Source organism: Coturnix japonica, chromosome 3 (genome assembly GCF_001577835.2).
Source record: "Coturnix japonica isolate 7356 chromosome 3, Coturnix japonica 2.1, whole genome shotgun sequence".
NCBI lineage: Eukaryota > Metazoa > Chordata > Aves > Galliformes > Phasianidae > Coturnix > Coturnix japonica.
The window spans coordinates 57,095,465-57,117,460 of NC_029518.1; the positions used below are offsets into that span (position 1 = coordinate 57,095,465).

At 42.0% G+C, this 21,996-nt stretch overlaps 2 protein-coding genes across 4 annotated transcripts in view; one reads left to right on the forward strand and one right to left on the reverse strand.

Annotated features, from left to right (window-relative positions):
• The window catches only part of MCM9 (minichromosome maintenance 9 homologous recombination repair factor), a 43,104-nt gene that overhangs the window by 14,183 nt on the left and 6,925 nt on the right, over positions 1-21,996 (forward strand). For all 3 annotated transcript variants that reach the window (XM_015858684.1, XM_015858685.2, XM_015858683.2), the window contains exons 8-11: positions 15,759-15,933; positions 17,814-18,016; positions 18,987-19,190; positions 20,568-20,650. In XM_015858684.1, the coding sequence (XP_015714170.1) occupies positions 15,759-15,933; positions 17,814-18,016; positions 18,987-19,190; positions 20,568-20,650 (665 nt within the window). The remainder of the gene's footprint in view (positions 1-15,758; positions 15,934-17,813; positions 18,017-18,986; positions 19,191-20,567; positions 20,651-21,996) is intronic.
• ASF1A (anti-silencing function 1A histone chaperone) lies at positions 4,872-14,186 on the reverse strand. Its single transcript, XM_015858696.2, has 4 exons — positions 13,692-14,186; positions 11,118-11,233; positions 6,881-7,057; positions 4,872-5,671 (listed from the first exon to the last, which is right to left on the reverse strand). The coding sequence occupies exons 1-4, from the start codon at positions 13,798-13,800 to the stop codon at positions 5,459-5,461; spliced, it is 615 nt and encodes a 204-aa protein (XP_015714182.1). The 5' UTR covers positions 13,801-14,186; the 3' UTR covers positions 4,872-5,458.

Below are 21,996 nucleotides of genomic sequence, written 5' to 3' on the forward strand. Positions count from 1 at the left end.
TCCACAGTAGAAAGACTAATCTGTAAGTTCTACTTCCTCCTATTTCCCTACATTATGTAGGAGTAATCTGGAATGCAGTTTAAATCCTGACTCTGATTACAGCCTGCGTATGCCAAAAGACACATTCATAAATTGGTAAAGCCCTGGATAAGCTAAAAGTTGTCTTATATTTGGGTTCCTTTTTCAGAGCAATCTGCCAGTAACTCACCAAACTCTGCTAAGATCTTTTACATTAACATATCTTGTATCTGCTGCCCATCTGGTAACTGTTTGGGAACACTGGGATTTTTCTTCCAAAACTGACTGTTGAATCAGTTTTCCATTTTTCCATACAAGCATTTCTTGGTGCCTGGATGTAATACTATATAATTAATGCACTTGTTGGACTAAAACTCCTTTTGTTTTCTGCTCTACCTTAAGAAATATTTCATTTTAGATCCATTATGATTCTTTGAGGTCCTGTAGTGTCATCTGCCTGCTGCAAACATGTTGCCCTATCTAGACCTAACTAGAATTAACTTTGCAGAATTGCTGAAAAAGCATTCCATCTCTTTAGCTTCATTTACTGTCAAGCCCCCTGCTCTTTCAAACAGGTTTCTGCTTCCCCCAAGGCCTTTTAAACAAAATCTGTGCTTCATAAGATGTGTTTTGCTGGTTTAGAAAGCATGATCCAGGCTAACACGCTGTTTTGTTTTATTGTTATTATCATTTTTTCAATTGAACCAGTATTGAAGATCTTCATCTTTCTTCCTTCACGGAGAGGCTCAAGTTGACAGCTTGCTGCAAATAACTTTTCCAAAGGACAAGTAATCCATTCTATTTGTGGGTAAAAACAGAACCTTACTTTCGATCTCTAGATAGCATGTTGAGTTTACTTGTTTTACTAGGTTGCCTTTCTTGCTAACATGTGATACAGGTTTTCTGCTGATAATTATCTCCAAACTTATGACTTTTATGAGGAACCAAGCTTTATTCCTTTGTCATCTCTTCCATTAAATTTGTCATCCACAAGGTCAACCCACATGCAGCAACTCAGTGGCAAAAATTTCCTTTGAGAGTAGAGGACTTTCTGATTTGTAAGCAAAAGATGGGAACCACCTATCTCACATTATGTCTACAGACTGTAAGTATTTTCTGAAGGCCTGATTCATTCTTTCTGCTTCCCATTTGAGAGTGACAGGTAGTCGTTCACATGCCCTTAATTTATCAATATTGGTACATACATTTCCAGACTTACTGAAGATAACAAAGTCTCTATGTTTCCACCTTACTACTGAGTTTAATTGTTTTTCAATTCTCATAGCTATAGTTCTGCTTGTGCGTATTTGGATGAGATAATCACTAGTAGGAAAATATTTCCTTTTCCTCTGGAGCCCGAGATTTGCAGCAATCATTTGAGTGTTTGACTCCATAGGGGTTGCAGCCCACGCATGCCTGCTGCTGGTGGATCTGGAGCTCGTGGGCATTCAGACCACAGTCATGCTGACATTTTCTGGTGCATACTCGGCTGTTGAAATTTCTGGAGAGTTGTTCAGTCCACAGATGGACTGCATCAAGAATTTTGTGAACTGTGTTCAGAACAGCTTGTCTAAAATGTGGGAGACTATCAGCTGTTTCTCCTACTCTTTAGTTTTGTACAACATGCCCTCCTGAGCTTTATAAAATACAGCCTTCTGGCCTCTCTTCTTACAGCCCCTACAGGGCCACCTCAGAGTACTGCCTTTTGTTGACATTTTGCAAAGTCTATCACTGTCCATATAGATGCCAACAGCATTTTGGTACTATTCGCTCCTTCAGAGCTCCTCAGTGAAGGCAACAAACTCAAGGGTAAACAACCATTGTTCTTCTTGTAGTAAGCCTTTCCCTGCTACAAGGTCTTCAGATGCTAACCATTCTCTCTCTTACCATCCAGCTCTTAAGAAGAACTTTAGCTGGGACCATAAATACAAATGAGAAGGCCTAGCATGAGCAGTCCCCCATACACTGTCTGCCATTATAGGTAGTTGTCTGATGACCCTGAGCAGAACCCTCCGGCAAGCAACAAATGTAACACACCATCTCCAGCCCAAACTTCTTTTGCGGCTCTCAATAGAACATAAGAATGTGGCTCACTAAACTTTCAGGCCACTGTCTTGAAGACCATTTGATGCAGGTGAGTAGCAGGGTAATTAAGGAAGTGAAAGGTCTCCTGCAGAAGAAGTCACAATATTTAGTTACTCTGCTCTTTTCTGTCTCTCATAAATGAGGATTAGTGTGGAGTGTGCATGCATAAAGTTTTTTTTCTTTTTTCTTCCTTACCACCAATTTTGGATGGCAGTGAGCAATCTTTATATATATGCAACTGGGCTCGCCTTCAGTCAGCTGACTTCAAGAGAATCAGCAGTTGAGGCCCTCCAAAGAAAAATAATGGATTGTCACATTGTCACATTGTCACCTTTGTCTGAGTTGTTTCAGGAGTACAAACTGCAAGGCAGGCTGTAAACTAAGTGACCGTGGTTACTGTAGCTATGTTCTGAGCCCTGAAGATAGGAAGAAAGAGTAGTATCCTCAGTGGTGTTTTGCAGAGCCATTAGGGAGGTTACACTTCACCAGTCTCCCTGGTGGAGCTAGAGTAATTCGCCCCCTTCCAACTCTGAATGTCTTAGTAATTCAGATTGGAATAATGCATGAATTAATCACAGTGACTGTAAGATTAAGGGACAGTGCTTGTGGGTGTGTGTTTTTCAAGCTAGACAGAAAAACAACCTCATCTTTCTTCAGTAATAGGGCCTTGTGTGATCCATCTGTTTCTTTGTATACGAAAAATCTCTGATGAATATTATGACAATCTTCTAATGGAATTGAGTACATCTATCTAGCTGAGGTACAAGTACAGTGAGATGTATCACTATTCCTGCCAACAGAATCTGCAGCATTCCCTTGAATGTTGATGGTTTATGCAAATTGAAGTTTGTTGGTAAGTAAGTGAACTTGCCTTCAGCATTGAAATTGTAGTGTTCTGCTGTCAGTGCTACCTGTCTATGTTTGCTAAGCAGTCCTGCTGTCCTGAAAAGTTCAGAGACAAGCCTTTATAGAGGTGTGGTATATTCACTCTGTCTTTTAATGCCACTGATTTTGTGCTTTGATGTCACCTGGTCATTAATTCTAAAGCATCTGGAATACTCAAATTCCTTATTTCTGGAATATGGTTTTACCAGGAAACGTGGCAAATACAGAAAACAGTTTGTATGGACTGCTAAGATCTAGACAGGCTTGAAGAAAACCTGAGAGCCCTCCTACCTACTAGAAAGCATAGAAAGACCACTCCTCTCAAAGACTGTGAGATGCTCTCAGAGTGGGTATGGTGATTTTTACTACAGTTATCACCAAACACAGCATGGCAGTTCTTTTTTCTGCACCTGATGGGTCAGCTATATGTAGTGTTTGTATCACTGAGGGGCTGCCATGTTGTGCTGCAGCATTATGCCATCTGCACCCAAGTTCACAAGTACAGATGACCCTTTTTGTTTCTAAACAGTGCATCTTCACTTTCTGCATTTCTCTAAATAAGCTAACTGGCTTGCAGGCTGATTGATGTAGTTTTGCTCACCATGTTTTGTAGTTGTTCTGCAATGGCAATAGCAGTTTGTTTCTTTCTCTCACTGTAGTATATGCTTCTAAAAATCCTTTGTGCTACTGGTGGATGGATCCTGGTTATAGGTTGTACCTGATCATACTTTCTATCACTAGCAGGAACCAGTTTGTAGTTTGAAATACTACTACAATAGCTTTAGCTCAAGTCAGACATTGTTTAGCCTAACAGCTTTTCAGCAGATGACTTATGTTAAATGTTTATATTTGAGACATTGACTTTTGCAGTACTGCATCAGAATTTGGGTTCCAAATATTAACAGCTCTCAGTACACACATATACTCTGCTGAGTTGTAATGCAAGAAAGAAACATGCATGTGTAACATTCACACCAAGTCTTTCCTTTGCAATTTGAAAATATACATCTTAAAGGCAATTGTACTAATTATATGAAAAAGACAGAAATGCTAACTGACTGACTGGGACATCTTCATTCCTGCTAGAGAATGCAGAAAAAGGAGAGAAAGCATTCTATTTTTATTCAGAGCTATTCTGCCAAGTCATCATGAAATGTATGTGTTTTAATGGCCTGGAACCTACAAGGGTCCATAGTCTTTGTGGTTACTAGTAACCAGCAGAACAATACTTCTGTAATCTGACATGACAGATTACAATTTAAATGCATATATAGTCACAGTAAACCTACAAGGCTGACAAGGATTAGAAGGAATAACTAAATTGTTAAGTGTCATAACAATGTCTTAAGTCTTTACAATTCACTGCCTTATTCTTTTTTATCTTCAAGGATGCCTCAGGTAGGGAATGTCTCACTGCAAGACCTTAGAGATAGGCAGTGCATTCTCAAGTAGGTAGTGCCTGCCACAAAAGGGTTTGAATCTTAATTTATACCAGTGGCCTTAAAGGGTAACAAAACACAGAAATATTTTAAATTCCAGATGGTTCAAAAAACTGAAAGAAAACATCTAAACTCCTTATTACGAATTAAAAACACGAGAGCACAGCATACTTGAAAAATCAGTGTATGAACCAGCAACAGTGTGTAACAGTCTCACAGAAGAGCCATTTCTTGGGGTGCTCATATTATTCTTTTTGACACTTAAGTTTTCTAACAATTGCTTGAATCCTTCCAACCACCTACATATACCATTCAGTGGCTGCCAAAGAGTTTTCTCATGAAATGGATTCCTAAAGCCATACGAAGCACTGTCCTCAACAAACCACTGTTTAACTAGCAGCAGGAGATTAAGAAAAAGAAATTGAAGACAGCAGATGGTAAATCTCAAATTGCACGCTTTAAGTAACCACTATGTGCCTTGAAACGAAAAGAAGCTTGCACTTAAAATTATACCGTGCTTCCACAGAAAGAGGACTGTTGGGGTCTTGTTTTTTTTAAAGCAGCAAACACTTGTCTTAGCACTTCCTCTAATAACAGCTTTGCTCTTCAGGTGTTTAATTAAAGGGCACTTTATATTTGGCATCTGGCTATCAGAGAGGACACAGCACAGCATTATTGCTTCATTTTGCCTGAATATTTCAACTTTCAGTTTTTTTGCTTTCATCAGTGCTTACAAAGTAAAGGGGAAGGGGGAAGGAAAATGCATACTTTAATAAGGTTCAATTTAAACCAACAGAGTAACAAGTTAGAGAAAAAAAACAATTACTTAAAAATAGTTGTATTTATATTCCACAATTTGATCAAATACTGTTTTTTAGGGTTTTTTTTGTTTTTTATAAACTTTCTACAGGATGTTTTAAAACAGGTTCTTCACATTGCTTGTCAACTATATACTTAGGGAAACTGAGGGAAATAGTTCTGGTTGTTTTTACAGTTTAATACATGTACAGTACCAAAACGATGGTGGTTAGTCACATGCAGTCCATATGAGATTCTAACATAACATTTAATGAATTTTCTGATGTTGACCATCCCTTTGATGCTGAAGGTAACGCATCTGTCGAAAGCAGTGACTGTAGATTTGGGTTACTGCTCTCTGCGTCTTCCAGTTTTTCAGTGTTGTCCTCCCAGTTAATGTGAAATCTTGTGACTCTGGGATTAGATGCCAAAATATTCCTTTGAAGCTGGGTGGGAAGAAAAGAAACAGATTATACAGTGTTTATGTCTCCAATCAGAACTCACATGCATTTGTGGTTTTTTTTCCCCCCTTTACTCCCATATCCATATACGTGCAAAATAATTTGTTAGTGTAATTGCAAATTCAACAATACAATAAATAAAAAAGGAACAGATAAGTTTAAGGATCAAAAATTAACAGTAACTGTGAATTCAGAGTACACTCAAGGCTTCTGATCCAATCCCTGAAAATAAAGTTTAGCATAGAAAACCACTAGCAACTTTTAAAAACCAGTTTACATATGACTTTAAGCTTAGTTACATTTTAAGATCTGTTTCAGATTATGGGGATTATATCTGCACTAGTCATTACAACATATATGAAGAACTGAGTGGAATAACATATCTAGTTCATGTACACTTGAGAAATAGCCATATTTTTATCACGACCACTGTGGACATGAACATGTATACATCAGCTTTCATAAATGGGAAGCCCCAGTTCTACAAGATCTTCCACTAAAGCAAGCCAGGATACAGCACAGAACCCCATGTGTTTGTCCACACAGGAGAACTGCTGCTCTGTTCCACACGACTTGGTCTGACAAGTTTTTGATGTTTAATTGGCTTTTCTCCTCCAGATAATTCTGTTTCACATCTCATTTTTATTCTACTCCTGGTTCAGTTTTTAGCATGAAAGTAACTGTTTTTAAAGTTTATGTTTTAACTTCTTTTCTGTGTCGTCCATTTATTGAATAGTCATCCAGCCTGCTCTTACCATGTTACCCATCTTCTCTCTTTTCATAGAGAAGTTGTTCTTCAGTTTCTGCTTTACAGAATATCAGAATAGTTGTGTAGGGACTGTGTTGAATTAACACTTCAATTTCAGATCCTAATTACCTGTCCCTTAAAAAACATGTTTCTGGTTTTTTTTGGAAGAATGGGCCACTTTGTCAACAGGGATTCAGGTAGAGGGAACCAGTCTATTTCATTTCATCAGTGTAAGCTCACACTGACATCCAAACAAAGCTTCAAATTAGCAGAAACTGTTACTGATTTCTAAATGTTCACCAAATTTAGGGCAACTGCACAGAACTTCCACTTTGTCCCCCAGTCTTTTTGTGTTATTCAATGTAATTTATGGAATATTTGGAGTTTACTTCCTAGGAATATTTTCTAAGCATACAATAGATAGACTAGAACTGAACGTGCCTTACCTTAGAAAAGTCTGGTTTTACTGGTGGATTCTCCCTCAGTTCTGTTTCCGTATATTCGTTGTTTACGTAGTAGCCTACTCTAATAAATTCTTGACCTCGATAGGTGCATGTAATTAGCACAACTGTTACACCTACTGCATCTGCATCTGGAATAAGCCCTGGGTTAGGTGCATCAGCCTAGATGTGAAAGAGAAAGACTTATTAAAATAAAATCAACATCATACGTCTACCTAGCAGGGCAATCTCAAGTAGTACATCCCAGCACCCGAGTAGAGACTGTGTGTAAATTTAAATGTTTCTTCCAAGTTAACCAGAAAGCAGACCTGCTTTTATAAAAACACCAACCCTGAATTTAGGGCAGTATCCTCTAGAGACAGAATTACTTACAACAGAGTAATATTGTGTGCTGACATTTCTCCAGGGTGATTAGACAGCTTTGATCCAAAACTGCTTTTCAATACATAATTAAGCTGAGCTGTTGTTTGAACAAGTGTGCCAATACCTCTCTAATTCTACAGTGCCATTATTCTCTAGCCCACCTTAGTAATTTAGTACAAGTATTTCTTTCCGTACCTCTTAAGTTGACTTGATCTGTACGCGTTTTTTTTAATATGACTAAACCCTTAAAAATACAGATTGTAGTTTATATTTCAGCAAGAGCAGGACAGGCTACAGTGAGGGCTGGACTGTGTCACAAACATCTAGGAAAGGAAGAAACAGCGTCTCTCACCTGCTTCCACATGCTTACAGTTCACAGAATCACAGAATGACCCGGGTTGGAAGGGACCTCAAGGATCATGTAGTTCCAACCCCCCTGCCTGGCAGGGCCACCAAACATACACATTTACTAGATCAGGTTGCCCAGGGCCCTGTCCAACCTGGTCTTGAACACCTCCAAGGACGGGGCATCCACAACCTCCCTGGGCAGCCTGTTCCAGGGCCTAACCACTCTCCTAGTGAAGAACTTCCCCCTAACATCCAACCTAAATCTTCCCTCTTTCAACTTAAAACCATTTCCCCGTGTCCTTAAAATGCAGTTCTTAAAATGCACACAGTTAAAGGCACTGACCACTGCTGGACATCAGACATTTTTAACCAGTGGCAACTAACACAATTTTCCTTAGCGTTCTTACTTAATATAGTACTGTAATTATTAATAATCAATAAAGATTACTTCATAAAAATACAGCTTACCTTGGTCTCTTAAAATGCTTTCTAACTAAACACTTGTTGATAAAAATATGGTACCTCTAGAGTTTAGAGTAACATCAATTTAAGAAAAAAAGATGAAAAAGATTCATGTTTACAATTTTGCATGACAAGTCCAAAGCTAATAATGAACACTTTTGTTCTGAGTATAAATTAGTACTAATTATGTTATAACAGTTCAGGTGTATTGAATCCTGCCTTGTGATAGAGGATGAATGGGATTAATTTTTGCTATCCCTCTTATCCCTGTTTTTCTCTGGTATTCATATGCTCTAATACTGTGAAATTCAGGAGCTAGTAATCATGCATCATTGACTTCTGCTCTTTGCTACTTCAATTCTGAGCCTTCAAACCAGCCTGACTTTTATAAGAAGCTACAGGCACTTTACAGAAAAATTAAATGAACTGGACCTCTTGGGTATAAACACAACAGAGGGGAGTGAAATGCAGCTAGGGCATTGGGTAGACTCCTCCAGCACTGCAGGGAGCACGCAGTGACCAAATGAATTGATAGTTTGTCCAGGGGAATGGCCAAGGAAAAGAAGTGTAGAGGCTACAAGAAAACACAAGAACTGCCGATATATGAATTTACTACATTCAGTCATCCTTCTCAGTGCCCAGGGCCATGCGATTACCTGAAATTCCACAGTGGGCAATTACAGAATAATACACTGCAAACGTACACTCTTCCATTTAATTCCCTATGAAAAACTCAACTCTCACCTAGCATGGTATTTCAGCTCTTCCTGACTCCCACTGGCATTTCATGTGCCATAATGTACTATGATACAGCTGCGAGCCTGCAGACATACTGTCCTAATCCTACTTAGCTATTGAGTACTGTTTTGTTGAGTGGCAATGACATTGAACATGATTTAAAAAATATAAATACACCTGTTGGCTTTTCTCAAATGTCTGTCTCCCTGCATTGGATATAAATCCTCCCAGTTCCCTAAGGAACAGGCAACCATACACAGGGATACAGGAGTGGTTGCAAACACATGTTGTGGTAGGGATAAAGAGGTAGCAAAAATAACTTCCACATAAGAAAATCACAGTCTATGTGCCATTCTCATGCTAATAATTATTTAAGGATTTTATGACATCACTCAATGCATACGCTGTCTTGAATTATCTTGGTTTTCCCACATAAGACAGATATGCATTTAGCTATCACCAGAGAGTAGATAAATGAGTGTACAGCTATCTCCCCATAAGACTATAAATCATTTATATTCTCCAAAAGAATTTACTGCAAATCCCTAAATGCATAGAGAGAAGGCATCGGGGTTCACTACCTCTGTCTTGATATTTCAATCTAAACAGGCCAGGCAGTTTGCCTTTAACACTGAAATCCTTTGAAATGTTTTAAGAAGTTGATTGTCCAAGTCTGAGAAGCACAACAGTTCTCCATCTTTCTGCATGTAAGACTAACGTACCGACGTGATACACAGCTCCTATTTCACAAAGGTAGTTTTATCACCCTCAGTATTACATGTGTGACACTTCATTTCATTTGCTATTTCAGCAATTTCTGTATTTAGCAAACTCTACAGCATATTACCAGCTGAAAACTTTATGCCTTTCTGCAAAGGTCTTTTCCTGTGTTATCCCTGACAAGCGCCACCTCTTTGGTTTATACTCGATGCTTCCTGCAGCTCTGCATTGTGCCCCATTCTGCCCTTCCCCTGTTCTCTCCATCTCCCAAGCAGTATTAGTTTGGTGAATAAAGTAGCGTTAGTCATCAGCAAAGGCCTACTACAGCGGTTTGGTTCTTGGTAGTCTCTTATATAAACATTAGCCAAGTCCTACCCTCGCCTGAAATCCAGTGGTTTTGAAGTCTGATGTACTCAGACCGACAGTAATTCAATTAGAAATAAAAGGGATGCTTTATAATAACACATCAGCTCAGTCTCTTACCATACCTATTCGAATGTAAGCAAGATGCTCACTCCTAGTTTAGCTTCAGTGTCATTTATAAACATTCATATCCATTTAAAATGGAAAGGAGTTCATTCTACAGGAACTATAAGATCAATAAATTCAATTGTCAAGGCCCTCCTACATGGCAACCAAGATATGACATTTTAGGCACCCACCTCCTGCTCCTCCCCCATTGCTGTCAGTGATGACTTCTTGTAACTTGACTGAAAATAGTGCAGTATTTAAATCAGAAATTAAGCTGGTATCTCCAGATATAATGCTATAATCCATAAAAGTTCAGGCTAGTTTGCTTCAGTTTTTTCTCCTCCCACTGATGTAACCAGACATTAAACCATCTTAGGGCTTCCTCTCTTTTCCTTCCCTCAATTATTTCCTCTTAGTTACTTCTTGCTTCAACAGCACTGTTTTATAGGATCGTCCCATGTTTCAGTGTTTGGGAAACAGTCTCTACCTACCACTGGAATTCTGTCTTATTTTACAAATTGCTATTTTGTGTCATAACCTGCACGCTCAGCCATCATGTTCAGACATCATGGTTGATCATCTACCCTGCCAGACAAATCAACTCAACTGTTCTGGCTGAGTTTCACTGTGCACTTTTTGGTCTTCCCCTGGAGATACCGTATCTTAACCTAATGCACCTAATTGTCTGAAACTGCCACCAACTGCCATGCAGTTAAGCCTGACATTCCCAGTTAATGAGTAATCTAGAATACATTTATAAACTGGACTAGTCAAAATCCCTGGGCACCCTGATCAAGTGAGCGGCAGCCCTGCTCATAGCAGGTGGTTCAAACACAGTAGGCTTAAATCCCTTGCAGCTCAAGGCATTGTGTTATTTTATTATATAAAATCATCATCACCTACAGGAACTGCACCTTTACCAGTGTGTCTTATATCAATACTACCAATGAAAATATTACTATGGAAATATCAGGGGCAAAATATCAGCTAATAAATAAACCTTAAAGAAAGGTGTATCAAAACTAAAGAGCTGACTCAAATATTTTCAGGTGCTTCTTAGCGTGGTAGTCATCTTCAGTGATCAAAATTATTTTCTCAGAAACAGTTAATTCCCACTTACCTGAAATACAAACATGTGTCTGCCTGCAGGAACAGGTCCTACTAAAACAGAGTCGAGCACTTGGTCATACTCTTCACTTTCAGCTGAACCCACATAAATTATCTTCCATTCCAAATCTGCAGAACAAAAGTTAGATAACAAACATTATTTATCATTATAGTTAAGGGTCTTCCGCTCTTGACTGTTTATGATTTTGCTTAGCTTAAAATTGCTAGTTTGGCAACTGGCATAAAGGATCAGGGAACTTGTCTTTATCAGGGAAGCTGATGCTTTCTCCAGTCCTCATAAACTAGGCCATCCCACCACCTTTCTCCAGTCTGCAGAAGCCCCTCTATTTTCATAGACTGGTTAAGCTGCGATTCTCCTACAGCAGGTAGGGCCCATTTACTTGCTGGGAGCTGTAATGAGAATTTGTTCAGTCTGTAGGAATGTCTCCAGCATTTAGGCTTGCAACTGATTTTTTTCCTCATTAATGAAACCGTAACCCCTCATACAGCACGGCACAACGGGCCAGGTTCTGCATCAGAGATTCTGTTTACCCCATAAGCACCTGGTGTTGGCTGCTGGGGTACTAAGCACTCATTGGGTCAGCTGGTGACCTTCTGTTGGAGCCTATGTAATCTGCTGTGTTCAAGGAGTGGGGACATAAGAGGCTAGATCGCTTAAGGTTATCATACCATCACTTGCAGTTATTCCAGGAAAACAAACTCATTCTAAAGCAGTAATACTTGGTACTGAAAAACAAGCCTTTGAAGATAACTTATACCTTTAAAAGGTTGATCTGATACTGCTGATACATGATGACTTGGAATAATTTAAAGACGGGGGAAGTGAACTCAATTAATTTACTTTTAAGACCAGTGGTGCACAGGACTGGCTGTAAACAGCAGAGCAGACATTAGCACACAAACGCTAAGGAAATGACAGCAATTCATTCTCTTCAAGAAGCTGTTTAACCTCATTTTTAAACGTGAAAGATAGCAATGCTTACCCTAAACATATCCTGTAGCCTAACCTTTGTCAGATGGGGGAAGGGAACTGAGAATTTTGAACTGGGCCACCTCCAGTTCTCATCCTGACTGTCCAGATTAATCGCACTGTTAAACACACAGTTAGGAGTGGTCACAAACCAAAGGAAAGGCAAGGTGATGCCTAGTGCCTGTGCTGCTGCAGGCACTGCTGTGTGAGGATTCAGGTGCTGCTGTCCTGAGTGAGCCCTGACTGCCTGAGTCAGGGAGGAGCAGCCATCAGCATCGGGATGTGCACGGAGCTTAATGGCGCGGGCTGCTCAAACTGAGACGCTGATCAGTTTTAGGAAGGGGGCAGAGGCGTGGGGGGAACCTCAAACGCAGACAGGACTTTGACAAAGTTCCTGACAGCACCGCCAACCCGCCACACAGGGACAGAAACCCGCGCCGAGTGTTGAGGGAGGCAAACTGAACCACAGCAGCAATAGAAACGTCCCCATTCTCTACTGCCACGAGTTTCTTTCCCTGCCTCCCGCTGTCTGCCCTGGTTCCCCGGCGAGCAGGCGGCACTGTGCCCCATAGCGGCACCTGTCCTGTGGCTGCTCCATCGGAGCGGCCTTTTCCTGTCTCTCGGTGCCGCTCATCCCGCCGCTTCCTTCGCCGTGCGCCGCCGCGTTCGAATCTCCCGCCCGGTTGTTCCCGCGCGGACTCTCGGGGCGCCTCCCGCGGAGAGGCGCGGCGCGGCCTGCCGGCGGCACGGACACATCGTGCCGAGCGAGCCGGCCCACAGCGGGCCGGGGGCTGCTCGCGGCCCGCCGTGCGGACGGGAGGACTCGAGCCCGGCCGAGAAGGGTCCCTCAGCCGCGTCTCCCGTCCCGGGGTCCCCGCGGGGCGGCGTGCAGGGCGGCGCCGAGCCGCCTCCCCCGGCGGCAGCCGGTAACTTTCGAGTGACTTCCAAAAATAGTGGCTACCGCCTCCCCCTCCTCCCGGCACGGCTCCGCGCCTCCGGACCGCCACCCACCGGGCTCCGAGCACTGCGCCCACCGAGAGCCGCCCGCTCGTCCGCCCGGCCTCCAGCTCTGTTTTTTTCCTTTTCTTTTTTTTTTTTTTTCCTTCCCTCCTTTTAAGTATTAAAATGGACCGTGAGGCCCCGCACCGCACGCTCCAAACGCTGCCCGCGCTGCGGGTACCTCCCGTTGGCAGCGCTACGGCCGCGCAACAGTTCCGCTCCCGCGTCGCGGGGCCGCGCGGCGCCCTGCCCGCCCGCCCGCTCCCGCTCTGCCCCCCCACGCACACACAAAGCTGGCAACATGGCTACCACCACTCTAACAAGTTCCTCGCAACTTGAAGGCGGCCTCGGCGACGGCGCGGCGGGGAGCGAAGCGGAGCGGCGGCCCCGGAGCGAGGGCTCCGCCGCTAACTTTCCCTGCCCGGGCCGGGGCCGGGCGGCCCCGCCGTAGCTCCGCATCCCCCGCGTGGCCGCACGGCTCTGCGGGGAGGAGAACCGTGCGGCGGCGGGAGCAGGCCCGGCCCGAAGGGAGCCCGCCCGGCCCCGCATCCGACAGCCCGGGCACCGCCGAACCCGCGTCCGGAGAGCGGTACTCACCTTCCGACAGGTCCTCTATGCACTCAAATGTGATTTCGAACTGGAAAGGGTTGTAGAAAGGAGAAGGGTTGTCCAACACCACTACATTGTTCACCTGAACCTTTGCCATATTTTGAAAAAAATCACAATAGGAGGAGCGGGTGAACGCCGCACGGCAAAGTCCCGAGCGGTGATCTCCGCCTCGCACGAAGCCCCCTGCCCCCCGTCGGAGCGAGGCTGCGGAGCCGCGACTTGGGGAAACTTTTCTTCCCCCCTTTTATTTACACCGGGAGCACTCCACTCTGTTCGCAGCTTTCCTATTTCACTCAACTACGGCCCATTCTGCCCTGCTCTCCGCCAGCGCCCGTCCGGATTGGCCGCGCGCTGGGCTAGGGCCCTCCTCCCCGAGCCGAGCCGACCGCCGAGCGGCGGCAAGACAGGCACCGCCGCCGCCCGCCCGGCCCCTCCGCGCCGCTCGGCGCCCCCGCCCGGCCGGCGCCCGACACCGCCGCCAAACCGCCCGGCAGCCGCCGGCCAACGGCCGCGCAGAGCGGGGAGGGGCCGGGCCGAGCGGGCGGGGCCGAGCGCGGAGCCGAGGGGCGGCCCCGGGAGCCGTAGGCCGCGCCCCTGCTCGCGCGTGGGTTTCCGCCATGTGCTGTGGGTTTTGCCGGTTGTTAGTGCCCGAGGAAGGCGTGTTTTCATTCTTTTTAATTCTTTTCGCGAACCCGGAGGTGTCAGGTGTTACGTGCTGACTGGGGACTGCCCGACCGAGCCCTGGTCCGCTGTGTGAGCGGCCTCCAGAAAGCTGTCAACCCGTGGCTGTGCTGTAGTGAAGCCTCCGGCAGCGCCGCACGCCCCGAACACAAGCGGCCCTTGGAGGAGGCCATTTTAGGCTGCCGTGTGCGGGAATGGCAGCGGGGATATGTCATGTCACCGCCCGCCGCTGGGCTGGGGAGAGCCGTGCCCCGGGCTGGGGGTGTGAGGTGTTTCTCGTCAGCGTGAGAGGCGATTCCCGGAGGAAATAAATACGTGGTCATGCAGTAATCGTGCCTGCGGGGAACACTTAATGTGCGGCAGGAAGGTACGGAGCAGACATCTTGCCTGAGCCATGCAGGCAAGCAGCAGAGTGCTGCCATGTCTACAGTGAGGCCCTTAGCCGTCCTCCAAGCCACTGCCAGGTTTGGAAAGGTGATTATGCTTCTGTGTTGACAAAGAAGTGTCTGATAGTTGCCTCATCTGTTGCTCAGTGTACATTTTTAGCATTCCTCGTGTCAGATGAAAGGCCAGATTGGGCACAGTAGAAGAGACTCCTCACAACAAGCTACTATTACTATCAAGAAACATAAATTGCCAATAATTTCTGACTGATCTGCACAGAGATGTGCCATGGGAAGATCCTTGGGCAAGTTTCGTTGTAACATTCCAGGAGGTTTCAGGCTGGCAGCAGCTTGTCATCTACCAGGATATTTTGAGCAGAGCGCTTTGGAGTGAAAAAGAAGGGCTAAAGATAGAGAAAAGGCTGGGGAGTAGGGACGAGGAAATGGGAAAGAGCTGCACATACTTGATAGTGAGCAGCCATTATCACAGCTTAGAAACATTTCTGACCTTCCGTGCTCCCAGTGTTGCATCACATGTAGATTCACAAGTGCCTGCTGGGAACTTATTTGGTTCATTTCATTTTGGATTATTATTTTTTTTTCTTCTAAGCTTTATTTTTCAGCTCTGCAATATTTGTCTATTTTAGTGGTTGGTGAATGCATCCATTCTATACATTTGTGGGCTTTGTAGTCACACCAGTTTTCATTTTAATATAGTAGATTTGATTTTCTCACCCTTGTTAATAAGTAATTACTAAATTTGGAATGCTTAGCAGAATCTGCTCTGCAGATCATGGCTAACCTGTGTAACGCTAGTGGGATTTTCTACCGGCAAGTGTAAATGAGATGCATGGTAGAGGTATGTGGTGGAGTTAACCTGCTGTTTCTCCTTCTGTCTGTGGCACAAGCCAGCATGCCAAGTCCCATTCTTTCACTCAAGTGCGCTCCTACAATCTGAAATAAAGACTGACTGCAATAATTGATCCTTTAGGTTTGACAGTGACTGCTGTGAAGGACTTTGGGGAGTGGAACTTGGAAGCTGGAGCACTGGTGCTTGCAGATGGAGGCCTCTGTTGCATTGATGAGTTCAATAGCATCAAAGAACATGACAGAACCAGTATCCACGAAGCAATGGAGCAACAAACCATCAGTGTAGCAAAAGCAGGGTGAGTGGCATGTTAACGTATGTGACAAAATATCGTTTCTCTTATACTTGCCAGTTGAAGAGACGTGTGTCATGCTAATACATTACAGCTGTTTTCTTTGTTGTACTACATAGTTTTGTTCTCAGCAGTATTGGTCAACATGGTGAAACAACGTTTCATAGACATACCTTGTTCACTTATAGAATCGTATCATAGAATGGCCTGGGTTGGAAGGGACCTCAAGGATCATCAAGCTTCAATGTCCTTGCCATAGGCAGGGCTGCCAGTCTCCATATCTAATACTAGACCAGGCTGCCCAGGGCTCCAAACTTCTGGGTTTTCACTCGGCTACTGCCCTTAGATGAGGACTCTTACCTAAAAAGACTGTTCTTGTCATTTTGTGGGAGCTGTCATAGTAATTGTATGTGAAATGAGGAACCTCGTTAATTTACTATTAAAACTCAGAAAGCAGAACTTCATTTTTCCAAAATCTAGTAAAACTGGATTGCCAGGCTGTTCCAGCTTGTATGTTGTGCAAGGCATGAATATAAATTTCTACTTACTTTCATGTCCTTACTTTCTTTTTAAAACAGTATCTACTCAAATCTGCTGCTGCTAACTCAACCATAAGCAGCTCGTGTCCCGGCCCAGATCATCCCCTGGCTGATATTACTCAAGTCTCTGCTACTCAGAAGACACCATCCTTTCCATATCCATCCTTGTTCCCATCCACTCTGCTCTTGCTCCCATCACATCTTCTTGTCTCCTCTAGTTGATCATATCTTTTCTTTTTCTGGGCGTCTGCACTGAATCCTTCTCCAGCCTCTTGTGCTCTTGCCATTTTTTCCACTTTACAACTCACCTCCTCTTCCCCTCTTGTCTGCTGAATTCCATTCTCTTTTGGGATTTTGCTGAACATTTGCTGTTGCCTGTATGACACCTCACGTGTCATCTTTTCCTTATGTTATATACTATGTTATACTGTGCTGTATATTGAAAGTATGCATGAATTTGCTCAGTTTATGCATTCTTAACAATTCATTCACTCATACTTTTTCACCCAAATCAATTCTGATGCAGCCCCTGCAAAAATACTAGGCAGAAAACAGATAGATTGTGTTCCTCTCATCTGGGAAAGTGGGAGCCTTTTTGCCAGCAGTGCAGATGGGGACAGATAGTTGGAAACTATTTCTGCGTGATATGATAGTGATGTATTTTAGTCGGGTTCCTTGTTGCAGTTCTTTGAGTTTTGAAGACCTCAAACCACAACTTTACCTTTTGCCTTTAAAATTCTAACTTGGTGACTAATCAAATATAGAATAATGGCTGCCGTAACTGAAACAGTTACGTTGCCCCACATTTAATAACATAGACTAGGATAGTATTGTTAAGAGGGAAAAATCTCAGTTACCCTGGAAATACAGCTGATATGGCTGCCGTCACTGTTTGACTGGGTTAATATCCAAAATGTGATTGCAGACAGGAGTTAAATGTATGTTACATTTTATTTTGCTTTCTTAAAATGTGAATTTAGACAAAATTTACCTTTAATTGTGAAAAAAATATATACTGTAGGAATCTACAAAGTAACATCTATTTTTAAAAAGCTGTGTTAGCTTTAATCAGCTAAGGATCTAGCTGTATATAAGGATGACTTGTGGGAATATCACCTAGTTACTTTTGGTTTGCTGAGTACAGTCTTTGGTTGCTCTTCTCTGACTGAGAAAGGGTTTGTATGCAGTATTCATTAATACAATAATTATATATATTATTTATCTCTTAACACTCTTTGAGGGTAAGTTGTGCTCTTTATAACATAAAAACATGGTAATTGTTGTTAACACTTTGGAATCATTTACCCTTCCCAGCTTAATTCAGCTGTTCATCATACCTCTCTCTAGCTTGGTATGTAAGCTTAATACAAGGACAACCATACTGGCAGCAACAAACCCCAAAGGCCATTATGACCCTGCTGAGTCTGTCTCTGTCAACATAGCTCTTGGCAGTCCCCTGCTGAGCAGATTTGACCTGGTCTTAGTGTTATTAGATTCAAAGAATGAGGAGTGGGACCGCATCATTTCATCTTTCATCTTGCAAAATAAAGGTAAGAGCAATCTTTTTTAAATTATTTTTTTAAATTATTAGTTATTATTATTATTATTTTTACTTCCTCCACCTTTCATTTCAATATTTTATTTTCAACCTTTCTCATGAATCAATGTTCACATGTTTGCTGTGATAGTTGCCTGTGATGGTGTTTTATTCCTAGTGGAATAAAACAGAGAACGCTAATTAGTAAGAGGTGAACACTGTACTGTTACCTTTTACTCTGCAATCAGACTATCAGCCCAGCTCAGTGAGTGGGTGGTTTCCATCTTGGCCTTTATATTTCTTGATGTGCAGATTCTACATGATAGCATTTTATATGCTACAAATGGGAAACTTAATTTAGACTGAACAAATCTGAGCTGTGCGTGCCACAAGGCTCATGGAGTGCTTAAACAGTGTGCCAAAGCTGCGTGCTGTGGAATTAGGAAAACCAGTGTGATTGGATTTTAACCAGCTCTTTCTTCATCTGCTTTAGGAGGATGACTATGATCCCCATTAGAGATGAGGTAGTTAGAGGAGCTTCTCCAGCTAGTTTCTCTTGTTTTCTTCCCCTCCCAAAATGTCTCCCTGCAGAAAATGTTCATAATATGGCGGGTAGTCTTTAGCTTCTGTGAAGCAGGTAAAACAGCCAGAGGAAGTACAGCAGTCACATGGCACTTTACATTTTACACGGTTCTGTAGCGCTTAGTAACAACCAGACCATCTGGAGGGCAGTGAGCATGACAGCACTTCTGCTGAAATTGCTGCAGGTTTTGCTGTGAATTGTGTTAGGGGAGGGTCTGGGTGGTATGTAACATTCCATGCTGGAATGTAACAAAGTCTTTGAGGACTAATGTGCAGGCACTCCAGTATGCCCTGGAGATACAGTAAGATATCTTTTATATTCACCCACCTAATTAACAGTAATTCTTAGAAAAGGACTTCGTGGCTATTGTATATTTACTGACCAGGCAGTTGTTACACAGGTTGCCCTAGCAAATCGGAAAAGCTCTGGAGCATGGAAAAGATGAAAACCTACTTCTGCCTTATAAAAAGGATACAACCAAAGTTGTCTGATGAGAGCAACCTCATCCTTGTACGTTATTATCAAATGCAGCGTCAGAGTGACTGCAGGAATGCTGCCCGGACAACTATTCGCTTGTTGGAGAGTTTGATACGCCTTGCAGAAGGTAAGGCTGGGACAACTTTATTTTTAGGCTACCAATTAACCTTTATATAGTGAATAGATTGGAAGTTTAATTATAGCCAGCAAGCGGAGTAGCAGCTTTTCTATAGAGATACAGATAGATGAACCTTGTGTTACTTCACAATCTAAAGAGACCTGGTGTCGGAGATTTTGAGTGTAGGAAAAAGTGTTGTATTGGGATGATCAAAATCAGTTTTAATTTCACCGTTCTCACAGCCATAATAAAAACTAAAGCCACTGGAAGAAATTATATTTGAGAGAAAAGTCTCCAAAGGTACGTGTCTTCATGAAAAGCATATCTCAGGATTCATTTTACTTAGTTTGAGTCCTGGGTTGCTTGTGGAAAGGTGTCAAGTATCGGATACTGTCCTAAAATTAATAGAACATCAACATGTTTTTGTTTCCTTCAATATCAGTAATCAAGTCTGTATTTTGCAGTAGGGGCTACAACATTTCCAACTGTAAATTCAAGTTATATTTCATTTACAAGAACAAAACCAAAGGAAGCATAGAGCTCTATCTTAACACTGTTTCATTTTCTAAAATGTCCTATCGAGTATTTTGAAGGTGAATTTAAAAGGATGTATTTTTGTACAAAGAATCCTAACTGGCCGTCATGCTTTTGTATGCCAGTGAGCATATATATGAGTGTAGTACTTTCTGCATCAGATATTTATACTTTGGTCTCCATTTTCAGGGGAAATTATTTAGTTGAAATAAATCCTTAACCTTTAAGATTCACGTTATTTATGTGTTTAAGGTTTCTTCCATTCTTGTGTGTCTCATATTTGGGACGTCTAGTGGCGCTTTGTTCTTTCAAAGTGTTATACTGATGGTATAAATTAAACTTTCTCCTGCTGAATAAGAACCATGTTTCCACAGCCAATTAGGATAGCTTCATGTAGAAAATCATTGCATTTGCATTATACCCGCTTGCAAAAATCAGTTTTGTTTTGCTGTCTTATGAAAGGAAAGCAAGAAAAAATAAAGCTCTGTAAAGAAAAGCATATTTTAGAACAGATAGAAGAAATTACATGTTTTCTGACCTATTGCTGCCGTATCTAGCATTTTATGTCAACTACAGCATTTTGAGCGTTGTTATTCAAACTGTCCTGTCACAGTAATCCAGAAGCACGTTACGTTCTTTATTTGTAAGACTAAGTCCTCTAATTTCTATTGGAAATGACACCAAAATCAAAAGGACCATATTAATGTTTAAGTTTGATCCATGCACAAGTGTTAGAAGAGGTAAAGAAGTTTGAAGAAATATAATCTCCCTTGTAGTGCAAAAAAAAATTGCTTTTGACTGTTAGCATACTTTCAGTCACACTCACTTTCAGTTCCCATTTATTTTTGCTAGCTCATGCCCGCTTGATGTTTAGGGATACTGTGACTTTGGAAGATGCTGTAACTGTGGTATCCGTGATGGAATCTTCTATGCAGGTAAGATTTGCAGACATTATAATTTCTTTAATGCTACATTAATGGATTTATCATGTATATATATATATGCCAACTCCTTTAATCTCTTTGGAGAAGATTTCGTGTTATCATGGAAAGTAGATCAAAAGAGATACTGACAATTAATTTTTAGTCCATCTTGATGATGAAAGACCTTAAAGGCAGGTTATAATGGAAACTCTAGACTGGTCATAAAAGAATAGCATTTCTTAATAGACTTTGCAGTCTAAGTGGAGTTTGTTATGCTATAATAATCTACTTCTTAAAGACCTTGTGAGGCAGAAGATATTATAAAGCTATCTTTAGCAGTATCTGATGAATTTTTCTTGTCTGTCATTACCTTGTCTCTTATAAGCTAGGTATGAGAGAACCAGTCAATTACTTTGAGGAAGTTCTGAGTAGTTGCCAAGGTCAACACCTTGCATTGCCACTAGAGCATTTTAAAACATGCTGTTGATCTTACTGAAAGTCACAGTACTTTTAGGAGAATAATTTTACTCTGAGAAACCTTAAAAGTTCAGTATGTTGGCTGCCATACACTGAAAATAGTTTTCTAGTTATCACGTGGATTTGTGTAATATTTCTAAGCAAGAAAAAAGAAAAGGTAAAAACACACACGGAAAGAATGCAGAAGGCTACATTAGAATTTACTGGAGCACCATTGGGATACTGAATGTAAATAAAAGAGGCAGATTTGGAGCACAGAAAAGAGATATGAATCTGTTAGAAGCTTTTTTAAATTGAAATCTGGAAAATATTTTTACTTCTAAAATATATTCAAAATAGATAGTATTCCTTCAGATAGAAAATTTTAAAGAGAAATAAAGCTTAACACTTTGGAATAGAAAAACAAGTTACCGTAAGTGGATTATCCTGTATTTTTTGCATGGGGTTGTTTTGCACTTCTGAATTATTTGGTTTGGGTTCTGTCAGAGATATAATACTCTACTGCACAGATCACCAATCTTGTACAACCCGGCATCCTATATTTCTATATAGATGGATATGAACAGGTCAAAATTAAAACAATTTTCTATAGCATCCATTAGCTCAAATATGTTAAAGACTTTTGAAGAAGTGGATGTGGACCTTTTTTGAAATAAAGTGCATCCAGGCAGACATACAAAGTCACGTACAGCTGGTAGGCACTTGTGATCTCCTTTTCTCTTTCAATGAAGTTTGAGAGATTAATTGCAGTTTGTGCCACAGATAATCTACCGTGCATTGTTGCACATGGAATTTGTCTTTGAAAAGCACTGCAAGGTCTGACCTTACTGAGTAGCAAAAGGTTATTTCTCTGTCTGCTGCAGTTCATCTTGCACTCTTTT